The sequence below is a fragment of the Arachis ipaensis genome, chromosome B4, assembly GCF_059453495.1.
Source record: "Arachis ipaensis isolate K30076 ecotype BB chromosome B4, ASM5945349v1, whole genome shotgun sequence".
NCBI classification, from domain to species: domain Eukaryota; kingdom Viridiplantae; phylum Streptophyta; class Magnoliopsida; order Fabales; family Fabaceae; genus Arachis; species Arachis ipaensis.
In genome coordinates, this window is record NC_142439.1 from 31,291,489 (window position 1) to 31,305,062 (window position 13,574).

General features: G+C 34.7%; 2 protein-coding genes across 2 annotated transcripts; one reads left to right on the forward strand and one right to left on the reverse strand.

The window, feature by feature from the left end:
- The first annotated feature begins 3,825 nt into the window (after positions 1–3,825).
- Positions 3,826–8,874, forward strand: LOC107639151 (uncharacterized). Its single transcript, XM_016342586.3, has 5 exons — positions 3,826–4,365; positions 4,463–4,656; positions 4,942–5,266; positions 6,205–6,297; positions 8,273–8,874. Exons 1-5 carry the CDS (start codon positions 4,258–4,260, stop codon positions 8,306–8,308), a joined length of 756 nt encoding a protein of 251 aa, XP_016198072.1. The 5' UTR covers positions 3,826–4,257; the 3' UTR covers positions 8,309–8,874.
- Positions 8,875–9,192: 318 nt separating this feature from the next.
- On the reverse strand, positions 9,193–12,092 carry LOC107639150 (Pyruvate kinase family protein). Its single transcript, XM_016342585.3, has 3 exons — positions 11,591–12,092; positions 10,759–11,220; positions 9,193–10,362 (listed from the first exon to the last, which is right to left on the reverse strand). Exons 1-3 carry the CDS (start codon positions 11,837–11,839, stop codon positions 9,550–9,552), a joined length of 1,524 nt encoding a protein of 507 aa, XP_016198071.1. The 5' UTR covers positions 11,840–12,092; the 3' UTR covers positions 9,193–9,549.
- Between the last annotated feature and the right edge of the window lie 1,482 nt (positions 12,093–13,574).

A 13,574-nucleotide genomic window follows, 5' to 3' on the forward strand; every position in this document is an offset into this window, starting at 1 on the left:
GAAGCTATTTAGAAGCTTATAGAGAAGTTGAAAAAAATGACTTCTCTAATAATACTAACCAGTTTGGGTAAATGATTTAAATAAGTTCTTTTGAAAAAAGAGTTTAAAGCATAAGGACTTTTATTAATAGTAGTTTAAAAATAAGTTATTTTGTGTTTGGATTTTTAGTTATAAAAGTACTTATTTTAAAGTTGTAGCGTTTGAATAAATAACTCAAAAAATACATTTTTTTACACAAGAGAATGAATATTAACATAAGGGATACGATGATAAAAAATACTTTCCAATATTAAATGTTGATTTTACATAACATAATCACTAATATTGTGTATGATATGGTAGGTGAAAATAAAAAATAAATATAAAATGTGTGTCAATGTATATTTTGTTGCTGTTTTTTTATTTTTTTATACTCCTATTAGAACTCCCTTCTCCTTTATTGAGGTCAAAAATTTGATATAATTAACTATGAAAATAATAGCAAGCTATAAAATCACATGTAAAAAAAATAAAATTAAAACTGAAATTTCATACCACAATTAAATACAGATTTAATAATAAAAATAGAGTGATAAAATGATAAAAAAAATACCAAAAAAAAGGGATAAGTATTGTTTTAGTCCCTTACGTTGAGGGTCGGAATCGAACCCGTCCCCGATCTAATTTTCGATTTAGAATCATCCTTAACGTTTTTTTTTTCGTATTAAAATCGTCCTTTTTAATTTTTATTCCTAAACTACCCTTCCTTTTTAATAAAATTTAAAAATAAAAAAAAAAAACCCTTCCTGCCTCCCCCTCCCCCACCCCTCCGGTCTCCCCCTCCCCGTCTCCCCTTCCCCCCTCCCCCCTCCCCCACCCTCCGGTCTCCCCTTCCCCCACCCTCCGGTCAACCTTCCCCCCTCCCCCACCCCTCCGGTCTCCCCTTCCCCCACCATCCACCCCCACCCCACCCCCACCTCACCCCTGGTCTCCCCCTCCCCGTCTCCCCTTCCCGCCACCCCCACCCCCGGTCTCCCCTTCCCCCCTCCACCACCCTCCGGTCTCCCCTTCCCACCACCATCCACCCCCACCCTCACCCCCGGTCTCCCCCTCCCTGTCTCCCCTTCCCGCCACCCCCACCCCACCCCCCGGTCTCCCCCTCCCTGTCTTCCCTCCCCCCACCCCAACCGTGTTTTATTTTTTTTTATTTTTAATTTTTTAAATTTTATTAAAAAGGAAGGGTAGTTTAAGAATAAAAATTAAAAAGGACGATTTTAATACGAAAAAAAAACGTTAAGGATGATTCTAAATCGAAAATTAGATCGGGGACGGGTTCGATTCCGACCTTCAACGTGAGGGACCAAAACAATACTTATCCCCCAAAAAAAATTATATGCAATAGATTATTCAGATGGAATATTGTCTGAAAATGGTGGTAGAAGATCAATACTTTCAGCAGATAAATCATTACGTGAAAATGGTGATGGATGACCCTTACTTGGAGCTGATGGAACATTGCGTAAGAATGATGGTGGAAGGCCAATGCTTCTAGCAGACCTTACGTGAAAATGGTGGTGGAGGGAAAGTAGATTTTTTTGTTTTAAAGTTAAATTTTTTTTAAGGAAGTGGTAGAATAACTTATCGAGAAGTAGAGAAGTCATATATTTCTACTTCTTCAAAAAGTTATGAATTAATTTTTCGGGAAGTTAAAAGTTTTTTTTAACGTAGTGTCAAACATACATACGGTGACTTTTCATAATTCAAAAGTAAAAAAAAAAAGTAGCTTATGCTACTTCCCAAACGGACTCTACTACTTTTTATCACATTTTTATATAATAAGTACTTTCAGATCTAAAAACCAAATACAAAATAACTTATTTATAAACTACTTTTAATATAACTATTTATTCTTTAAGCTATTTTGTCAAAAGAAATATAATTAAGTTGTTTATCCAAATTGGGTCTTAAGGGCCAATTTGGCTAAACTTCTTAAATAAGTTCTTTTGAAAAAGGAGCTTAAAATATAAGAACTTTTATTAATATTAACTTTTAAATAAGTTATTTTGAGTTTGGAAAGTTATTATAAAAGTTCTTATTTTAAAGTTGTACATTAAATAGGAGTGATAAAATAGCTTTTGAAAATGGGAGAAGTCACATTTTTTAACTTCTTCAAAAGCTTTTAAATAACTTTTTAAAAAGTTAAAAGTTTATCTAAAAAATTGTACCAAACACATTAATATAACTTTCTATAAGTCAAAAGTTAAAAAAAGTAGCTTTTTAGTGTTTCCCAAACGAACCCTAAATCCTTTTTTGCAGATGATTGATAAAAATTATGGGCGGTTATTTTTTTTTTTGCAAGGTGGGGAGTTAACCGAAGCAATGGAGAGAGTGTTTAACTTGCTCCCTAAGTCCGTCTCAATCCGGTAGGTTAGGTAGCGTTTGGTGGAGAGATAGAGACAGAAAGATTGAGACTAAAGATTAATCTGTTGGGGTACTGAATTCTATTTAAGGATTTTGTCATTGACTAATGAATTACTGCATGCATAAGGCGAAATTCGAACTCTAAACATTTAGTTAACCAAATTAATGAGCTAATCAATAAACCAACCCAACTTCATTCTTAAATATGAGTTTTAGAAACTTGTATCTACTTTGATCCAATTTGGGTGGAACAAAATTTTAGTGGATTTGGTGCTATTGGGCCAATCTTACCTATACACATGTCGAAAAGAATTAGGTTAGTATATATATATATATATATATATAAAAGACAAATTTATCCTTAAATTTTTGGATCTGCAGATATTTAAATTTCTAAGAATTTAAAAATATATTTAAGTTTATGATTTTTTTAAAAGTTAGACACATCGATTCTAGAGTCAAATTTGTTTAATTTTAAAAATTCTTTTATATGTGTATCTGTATCAACTAGGTCAGTATAATGGGAGTCATGTTTAATTTTTTTGTTGGGTTTGACATACCTAAGTAAACATGAAGGATCGATATATCCAGATTTTAAAAGGACCAGGGACTTAAATATATTTTCAAGTTCTCGAGGAGTTAAATGTCTGCGGATCAAAAGGTCAACGACCTCTCTCTCTCTCTCTCTCTCTCTCTCTCTCTCTCTCTCTCTCTCTCTCTCTCTCTCTCTCTCTCTCTCTCTCTCTCTCTCTCTCTCTCTCTCTCTCTCTCTCTCTCTCTCTCTCTCTCTCTCTCTCAAGTAATTTAAAATTTATTTTTACAAAATATTTAATAATATTGTATTTTTAAGATTAATGTTAATAAGTTTTAAAAATAAAAAATAAAAAGTATAGTGTGTTTTTAAAAAATTAATTAATTTAATTAATAAATTATTTTTTAAAATTTAAATTATTAATATAGAATATTATAAATAAAAAATTAATCTTGTTAGTTAATTACTTATCACCTTTTACTTAATTCAGAGTATTTAAAGATAAATCTGATTTTTAATAGATAGTTAACTTTACTCATTAATTTATTCTTTTTTTTTTTTTGGGATAATTATACTCTAAATGTAATTTTTTAATATAACAAAATGGAAATCCCAGGTCGCTTACATGTGTGTGAATATTTTGACAACGAAAGCTTTTGGTAATATTAACAAAATTCTTTTTATCATTTAGGTTGATCCTTAACAACACAAAGCATAAATCACACCTGTTGTCAAAATAATTATCTATTTTTAAAAAAAGAAAGAAAATAATGATCACTTTAATAACTATTACCAAAAAAATAAATAAATAAATAAATAAAAAATAAAAGAAAAAAATTGTAGAAAAAGAAATTAAACAATCATTTATTTTCTTTGTGTACAACACAACTACTACAGAAACAAGGTGAAAATTGAATAATTATGGGAGCGAGGCGAGAGAGAAAAAGTTGGTTACAGACTCACAGGTGAGGTGAGGGGGGGAAGAAAGGGAAATATACGAATCCAAAGCTGCCATCGCTGCCACTCTCAACATCAAACTCTCGTTACGCTTAGCTGTCCGCTCCGCCTCTGTGAATTCCATTTCCTCCAAATACGGCAATTCGTCTTCACCTGTCACCATTGACATCACTCACTACACACAAAAAACAAAAAATAAACCAATAATAAACAAATAAAAAGAAATAGAGTGCGAACACGACTCTCACACACACACGACACACTCGTTATGCATTTGCTTCCCGTTCATCAACATCTTCTTTCCGCGCTCGTCGATTGAGATTCCAGCTTCTTCGAGAAAGCGTGTATATGCATGTGCGCAAAAACATATGACGCGTTGCGGTTACTTCTGTTCCAGTTTGAGAGATCGAATACAGCCATGGTTACGCGATTACGATAGCCTCCAGTCACTCGCTGTTCTCCTCCTTTACATTCAGGTTCTGCGCTCTTTTTTTCATGAATTCAATAAATGCATAGGTTTAAATTGATTGATTAGTTAATTCATTGATTGAATGTGTATAATTGGAATGGTAGATTGGGTGCGCGATAATTGGATCGCTGGGAGCGTCGTACAATGGTGTGTTGCTTGTAAATCTGGCAATCGCGTTGTTTGCTTTGGTTGCCATTGAGAGTAGCAGTCAGGGACTTGGCCGTACCTATGCCTTCCTTCTCTTCTGCTCCGTGTTGCTCGATATTGCTTGGTTCATCCTCTTCAGCCATGAAATTTGGTGCGTTTTCCGGCAGTTCTTAGGTTTTTGTTTGATTTCTAATTTGTACAACACGCTTGTCCAAATTGGTTGAATTTTAGAACCTTAGGCTACGGTGCTTGTGTATTGATTCATTTCTAGCTGAGGGACTCAGTTACTAGATAGATTAAAAGGAAATAAGCATGCTATAGAGAATGAACTATCTAAGAATTTTTTTTAGTTTATTCAATTAATAGATATTTGTGCGAGTGATTGTGACTTTGGTTTTTGTTTGCGTCTGATGAAAGACACTGTTTGTGTCTGCAGGAATATTTCCGAGGATGATTATACATCATTTTTTATATTCTCGGTGAAGCTTACGCTTGCTATGCAAATGGTTGGTTTTGTGGTGAGGTTGTCTTCCTCGTTTCTGTGGATTCAGATTTATAGGTTGGGGGCTTCCTACGTGGACACAGCTTCTCGGACAGCAGATTCGGACTTGAGGAATAGTTTCTTGAGTCCTGTTCCTGTGACCCCTCCAGTAGCTAGGCAGCACTCTGGTGCCAATGAGATACTTGGAGGCTCAATCTATGATCCAGCGTATTACTCATCCCTGTTTGAAGATGGTCAAGAGAACAAATTTTCATTTGAGGTAGGCTAAATTCTGCACTGAACGTCAAATGCTTGTTCATATTTGGTTAGGTAAATACATTTAGTTTCCAATTAATCTGAATTCTCTGGGTTAGATAGTTTGCTTTGCAATTTTATCTGCTTTGATACTAACTCCATAGATAATTTATGTACACTGTAACCTTGTGGAACTTTTGCTGTTGGATTGATTCTTGGCACACAATCCAATTCTCAATAAGCTACGAACTTATCTGGGAACTGGTGCACATGAGGCATTGTGGATTTTACTTTGAAGAAAATCTTTTTCTTATGGTAAAAAGAAATAATCAATCGCTTGTACAAAATTATTCATCATCAGACTTGTCCAGTTGTCTAACCCAGCACATATTTTATGTTTAGAGTGAGATCTTTGGTAATTTAATAATGTGTTTGATTTATATATATATTTTCTACTGAGAAAGTTAATTAAGTTTTATGGTACACGAGGTTAGCAACAGTGTCCTTTACTTAGCATTCTACCTCATTTTGTATTTCCTTTAAAAACCTATCAAGAAAGTTTCTTGTCTGTCTTAATGCTACTAAGCACTGAGACCATTTTTCCCAAGAATACACGATATGCGAATTTCATTAATCCAATGAATTAACTTTGAATAAAAATAATATGAATACCTATCCAAGAGATTAAAATCAGATTTCATTTTCTGAATTCTGTTCTCACTTCCCTATTGTAACACAGTGGCAAGTAGTGGCCCTCAGTACATTAATTGCATTCCCACTTGCATTTTCATTTTTTGCATTGTGGAAGAGTGATATTTTACCTCTTTCTTTAGATGAATGTTAATTATAGGGAAGACTTTGATTAATATTTCATTTATGATAATCTTTTTTCTGTTCAATTCTCTGTTGTATAAACCTCATCAGGTTTTATCTGTTTCATTTTCAATTGGTTTGTGTTTGCAGATGTACAATCATGACAGCACCCAAAATGAATCGTCTTCTGCCTCCGAAGTTGCCCAAAAGTCACTTATGGAAAGATCTTTGCAGGCGGAGGATGTAAGTATTTGATTGTTGTATAGCCTTTTCTGTACTCTATTCATCTTTTTTCAGCAATGTCAATCTGTATCCCTTTGTCCAAAACCTCTTTCATGCTGATCTCATATTTGCAATGAACTAGATACACAACAATTTGCTAAATATTTGTTATTTAGTGCGGAAAATTTAAGTTTTCATATGAAAGAAACTTTAGAGGAATAATAACTAATGAATAAGTTATTCCGTTTGTAGAAGCACATTAACAACGATTGTTGTTTTGTACTGGGTGTTTTAAAAGTGACTTCTGGGAAGTTGGATATTTTCCATAAAACATTATAAATGACTTTTGGAGAATTAATTATCTTTATGGCCAAAAGAGTCAAAAAGTTAAAATGTGATTTTTAACTTATAACTTTTTTTTTTCTTAAAAAGTTTTAAGCAATATTATCCAATGAGACCCTGAATGATAAGTATTTTAGTCTGCTCCAGTTATTTACTGCTTTGCATTGGTCTGTAAATAATTTTCATACTGATTATTATAGAGACTTGATTTAGTCACTTTCGATAACATTAATGTGATTATATAAGAATAGGGTCCTACTTGGATACTACTTGTGTTTGGAAAGTTTTTGAAGAAAGAATACCTTTCACTTGAGTCTTATTGTGCATATAAAATAGCTTGCTATACATAAAATGTGGAACTACTTATACTTTCTGTTATGGATTTTTTCCCAACCATGTTCTGTGTAACATATATTATTGAACTTCTATCTATTGGAACATTTTCTTTTGGTCTGCTGAATTTGATTAAGCATATATCTTCTCGTGATAACTGATAAGAAGGCTATGTAAAGCACTTATGATTCCATATATATATATAAAGTGAAATAAAAACTGGAAATTAAAATAACCGGAAATAAAAACTTATAAAGAGAAATAAAAATAACAAGAAAGTTTATGACCATATGTATATAAAGACTGAAGTTTCAGTGTGGACCTCGTCCCAAAATCTTGTATGATATGGTATTAAGTACAAGTTTGGAAGAAAACAGAAAATCCAATGAAAGAAATGGAGGAGCCCTTCACCTTTCTAACTTCCTCATTCAGGTTCTACATGATCCTCTCCCCTTGCATTCATATATAACTAGTCTAACCAACAACATGGATTCACCCTTTCTTTCTCCTACTCATCATAACCAACAACTTTGTCTTTATTCTCTTCCTGGGCCTAACTGGGACCCAATTAACCTCACCTTCCTATAAGAGTAAACATTTCCAAAATCTGGGGTCTTTATCATTAACTTTCTCACCATATCTTCTACCCAACATTTGCATTTTCATTAACTCCATGTAGAAATGTTTGTGTACATGATTTATCTTGGATGAAGCTTTTATGGAGAGTCCACATGTCTTTGTTACTTGGAATTTGGATTGGTGTGCTAAATCGCTGAACATTTTCATTTAACTAAAACAACTCTATTGAGCCTGGCTGCTAAAGGGCTGCTTTAGCACTATTCTTGGAGCCTAGTGATCCCTAGACCATTTGTTGACATTATAAAAGGGAATGATCAAGTTTATATTGAACTATTAAATCAACATTTATTCAGGCTTTTTTAATACTTATTTGTTGAATTGCTCAAGTGTACATTTTTTTGTTACAAACATGAGTTTGTCTTGGATCTTGCTTAAGTATAATCTTGCATCTTGTCATCCCTAGATCATTTGTCTCCCTCTGCTTCTCCTCTGCATCTTGTCATGCTTGAATTTGCCTCTTCATTTACTGATGCTTCACAATTCACATTTTGAAACCATGGAAATAAGAGTTATCTAGTTGTTATTAGAACCTCATATATATATATGCTATCACGTATTTGTATATAAATACATGTGTTATTTCATGCTTTTAATGTGTATTTTGTATTTATTCTATAGAAGTGGTTGTATATATATCATCTTTATATCCTTAGTCACTTCTAATCCGCTTTGATCCTTGCAGGGTGAGAATGCATCAAACAAGATGGAACTTGTTTAATATAGAGCTTTTAAAAAGCATTTTTCCCACTTCTATATCTGTATGGGAGTGGGGGTCTTGCATTATACTGACAACTCTCCCATTGTAAATGATGCTGAAAAGGAGGGGCACATGACTGGTACATCTATGACACTAATAATAACCGAAGTTGTTACCTCGGAGCAGTACCTGAATATCTTTGTCAAATCTGAGCTGAGGCTATTCTGGTTTCATGTGTCAAAAGAATTTTCACTTTGCCTACAGATTACGTATGGGCAAGCAGTTTGGCTCGCTGTGCTTGCTTTGCATGCTGCATCTAGATCGATTTCATTGTGCTTCATGTGGGAGAAATTTCCTGGAATGTAATACTTCGTTTCAGGGTTCATCTTTCCTTTTCTTTAGAGAATTAATTAGGTGGCCTCGTGAAAATTGATAGATGTGAAGTGAGTACCAGGATTCTTTTTCATTTATTTTTTGGAATTATACCATGAGGAGATAGTTATAGGGGTTATTGAAAATTTCAAAGATTCGTGTTCATTTTTATGACAAAAAAAAAGTTAGTGTCAATATTGAATGAAAATTGCAAATATGCTAGTGCACTTTCTCCAGCTTTCTTGCTGTACAATAGAGGCAGTCAAAAATGAAAAGCTATAGGTCCTCAAGCGGTTGTTGCACAAGCTGGTGCTCTTCGGAGTTCGGATAAATTTCACCCATCATAAATTCATAACTTATCCATCGGTTTTGGAATAATTTGTATCCGCATAACAATGTGTTCATTAAGCTGCTAAAAAGCGGCTATAAATTAATACGTCAGAAAATCAACAGGGAGTATATTTAAGCAATTTTTTAGTCGATTCCATACACACATATATATATATATATGGAATCTACTATCAGATTTCAAATTGATACAAGAACTAAAATGATGTAGCCATATACTTCTCAATCAAAACAAACTTCGTAGTAGGAAGTTGAGAATCCGAAACTACGCCAGTGTTAGGGTTTGGCAAAAGCCCCCTATATCATCTTATCAAATGACAAAAGATTAACAAAAAAAAACAGCTAATTAGGCAAATAACAAGTAAACAGTGGTATATCCGAATACGGGTCCCACCCTAATAAGATGTTTATAAGTTAAAACTGAAGTTTTGCATCCAATGTAGGTTTCCAAAAAGATAAGTTTGAACGAATGATGAGATCTGTCCCACACCATTCCAAAAATTTTAGCCAAAAGCAGCTAGAGAATTTCCTTAAATAAGTGATCATTTAACAGTCACAATTTTGATGACCGAGGCAGTGCCCACACGGTGTAGAGCCACAACAGAATCCCCAACATTGCAGAGACCCTTTGCCTTGGCGTGCTGAAGGGCAAACTCCAAGGCTTCTTCTGTTGTTTCTGCATGAGAAGCTCTGGCAGAAGCAGCACTTAGTATCGGAACCAACCCACGGAATATCAGGCTATGCCTTGCTGGGGCCTCATCACTGCATGACCAGTCGAAGGTATCAGTCTTGATCTCAGGGACAACTACAGAAAGAATTGGCATCCCCGGCCTGTATTTAGCCACTAATTTTGCAGTACTTCCACCTCTGGTTAGGACCAATATAAGTGCTGCTCTAGCTGAGTTAGCAGTTCTAACAGCAGATGAAGCCAGACTCTCCAATGGGCTCATTGGCACTGGTGAGTGTTCCATGATCCTCTTAAATACATCTCCATAGTCAAGGGTGCTCTCTGCTTCGAGGCATATCTTAGCCATCGTTCGAACAGCAAGTTCTGGGTAAGCTCCAGCAGCTGTTTCACCACTAAGCATCACACAGTCTGTGCCATCAAGAACTGCATTGGCAACATCTGTAGCTTCAGCCCTTGTTGGCCTGGGAGATTTGATCATTGACTCCAACATCTGGGTTGCGGTAACAACTGGTTTTCCTTGGATGTTACACTTGTAGATCATCACTTTCTGAGCAAGAAATATCTTCTCTATTGGTATTTCCATTCCAAGGTCACCACGCGCAACCATAAATGCATCAGAATTTGCAAGGATTTCATCAAAATTTGCAACCCCTTCTTGGTTTTCAACCTAGAACACATTTTTATTAATAGACAGAAGAAGTCACCACAAACACATAATAAAACATGAAAATGTATAGTGACAGCAAATAATAGCAACACCAACAGCACCACCAGCAGAGACACTTAAAAGATAATTATCTAAATAACATCCCAATTTCTATTTAACAAATATTCAAAATCACACATTAACCATAGATGCAACAGGAATCTCTATATTCCAGGAAATCACCAAGTTCCAAACAGATGTTTTAAAGAGCATACAGACAAGGTTAAAAGGAATATGATACCATGAGTTCATAACTGTTTCAGAACAAATAACATCCTAAATAACGTACTGACCAGATTCAAAATCATTTATCTTCTCCGTTGAAGGAGAAAAACGAAAAAAGACAATATAACATACCTTTGACATGAGAAGGATGTTCTTAGCGTGCGGTCCCAGAATCTTGCGAACTTCTACCAGATCAGAACCTTTTCTGACAAAAGAAAGCGCAATCATGTCAATCTTGTTGGGAATTCCCCACTTCAGGATATCTTCTTTGTCCTTCTCTGTCAAAGTCGGGAGATCCACAATCACCCCAGGAAGATTAACATTCTTCCTCTCTCCAAGCATGGCAGAGTTCTCGCAGCGGCACCGGACCAAACCCTTTTCCCTATCGCAAGACAAAACAGTGAACGATATTGTGCCATCGGCGCAGAGTATGACCATTCCGGGTTTCATATCCACCGCCAATTTCTTGTAGCTCATACAGATCATTTTCTCATCCCCCTTTATGTTATAGTCAGTTGAAATAGTTATCTCATTACCTTGTTTCAGTTGGATAGGCTTCCCATCCTTGAGAAATCCAGTTCTAATCTCAGGACCCTGTACCCAAATACACACACAAAACAAATTACAATAAGGAACCTAGTCAATAATGTTGGATTTACTCACTTTTAAGTAAATATAGTTAAAAACAACACAGCTGGAATTGGATTAACCTATACAGCATAAAATGCAAAAACCACTTAAGATGCCAAAATGAACGAGTTTTGATGCATCCATATTCCATACTTGTATCTATCTATCTATCTATCTATATATCTATTATTTATGATAATTGATAGCGGGTACATGAAAAAATTGGATCAACAACCGTTAAACTAAAACACTGCTATGGAGCAAAAGTGAATAAATAAATAAGCAAAATCAGAAGAAGAATATATTCGTTCGAAAAAAAAAAAGAAAAAAGAACCTTGGTGTCGAGCATGACGGCGCAGAGAATACCGGTGTTCTCCATGGCAGCATGAAGATTATCGAGGGTTTCCTGATGGTATTCGTGGGATCCATGGGAGAAGTTGAAGCGAGCGACGTTCATGCCGGCGCGAAGAAGCTTCTCGACCATGGGAACAGACCTCGATGCGGGGCCCAGCGTGCAGACGATCTTGGTCTTAGGCTTCTTCTCCAACGCCCTAACCTCTCCGTTATCGTTGTTCATCGCCATGTCTGTTTGGTGAGATCAAATCAGAAAATAGAGAGCGTGGTTGTTATTGATGTTGCGTTGTCGTTTCTTCTTCTCTGTGCTTCTTCTCTGCCTCTGCCTCTGATATTTCAACGATGGGAAGCGAAGAAACGAACAAAAGAAACGAAGTTGTGTTGTGTTGTGTTTAATATTTAAATGCGAATAAAAATGCAGAAAGAGACCTCCTTGTGAGCTGTGACTGGTCACTTTGCCTAAATGGACTGCCCAGTGCCCATTCCCTATTTCAGTATTACTTTTCAAAAATAATATATTATTATTATTATTATTATTATTATTATTATTATTATTATTATTATTATTAGGTGAATGCTATAAAAGTGGTGTTTATTTATTAAAAAAAATTAAAAAATAATATTTAATTTAAAAAATATAACAATAAATAATTTTTAAAAAATCAAAACTTACTACAAAAAATAAATTAGATAATTTATATACCAACTCATAAACACTATTATTATTATTATCCCCTGTCAAAATAAATAAATAAATTGATTAGGAGACTATTTCTGTTTCCTTGGATGTGTGATTGATTAGTAGGTTTTCAAAAGCACAGATGGCATAATTTGGCGTAGGGAATAAGCCAAATAATGGAATAGAAGGGTGATTTAATTTGTAATAGGTTTAAAAGATAGAACAGAAAAAAAAAATCTTTTTCTTTTGAATAAGCAATTCCTTTCAACGTCTAAAATCCATGTTACAATTCTTTTTCTTTTATTTTTTTATAATGTCTTGTATGTATATTATTTATATAACATTATTTTTTTTCCTCATCTCTCGTAGGGATTTTTTATTTTTATAAATTAAATAAATATAATAATTATCGAAATAAATAATTTAAAAAATATTTATCAAAATAAATATTCCTCTCTTATTTTTTTTACACGAGATAATTTTATACGTATTTTGTTTACTGATGAGCGGATAATTTATACACTTTTTGGCATTGTTTTTAGGTAGTTTTTAGTATGTTTTAGTTACTTTTTATTATATTTTTATTAGTTTTTATGCAAAAATCATATTTCTGGACTTTACTATGAGTTTGTGTGTTTTTCTGTAATTTCAGGTATTTTCTAGCTGAAATTGAGGGACCTGAGAAAAAATCTGATTCAGAGGTTGAGAAAGGACTGCAGATGCTGTTGGATTCTGACCTCCCTGCACTCAAACGCGTTTTTCTAGAGCTACAGAAGTCCAATTGGCGCGTTCTCAATTGGGCTGGAAAGCTAACATCTTGGGCTTTCCAGCAATGTATAATAGTTCATACTTTGCCTGAGATTCGATGGCCCAAACTGGCATTCAACGCTAGCCAGAGACCCTTTTCTGGCGTAAAACGCCGGAACTGGCAACAGAACTGGAGTTAAATGCCCAAACTGGCATCCAAGCTGGCGTTTAACTCTAGAAAAGGCCTATGCACGTGTAAATCTCAATGCTCAGCCCAAGCACACACCAAGTGGGTCCCGAAAGTGGATTTCTGCACTATCTGCACTTAGTTACTTATTTTCTGTAATCCTTAGTAACTAGTTCAGTATAAATAGCACTTTTTACTATTGTAATCTGATCTTATGTCATTTTTCACATTGGGAGGCTGGCCACACGGCCATGCCAAGACATTTTTCTCTTATGTATTTTCTACGGTGGAGTTTCTACACCTCATAGATTAAGGTGCGGAGCTCTGCTGTTCTTCATGAATTAATGGAAG

Excerpts from the sequence above, each read along its gene's own strand:
- LOC107639151 (XM_016342586.3), top strand. The coding sequence starts at position 4,258 with ATGACGCGTTGCGGTTACTTCTGTTCCAGTTTGAGAGATCGAATACAG. Across the intron at positions 4,366-4,462 it reads TTCTCCTCCTTTACATTCAG|ATTGGGTGCGCGATAATTGG; the intron begins GTTCTGCGCTCT and ends TTGGAATGGTAG. Across the intron at positions 6,298-8,272 it reads GATCTTTGCAGGCGGAGGAT|GGTGAGAATGCATCAAACAA; the intron begins GTAAGTATTTGA and ends TGATCCTTGCAG.
- LOC107639150 (XM_016342585.3), bottom strand. The coding sequence starts at position 11,839 with ATGGCGATGAACAACGATAACGGAGAGGTTAGGGCGTTGGAGAAGAAG. Across the intron at positions 11,221-11,590 it reads CCGTCATGCTCGACACCAAG|GGTCCTGAGATTAGAACTGG; the intron begins GTTCTTTTTTCT and ends ATTTGGGTACAG. Across the intron at positions 10,363-10,758 it reads ACATCCTTCTCATGTCAAAG|GTTGAAAACCAAGAAGGGGT; the intron begins GTATGTTATATT and ends AATGTGTTCTAG.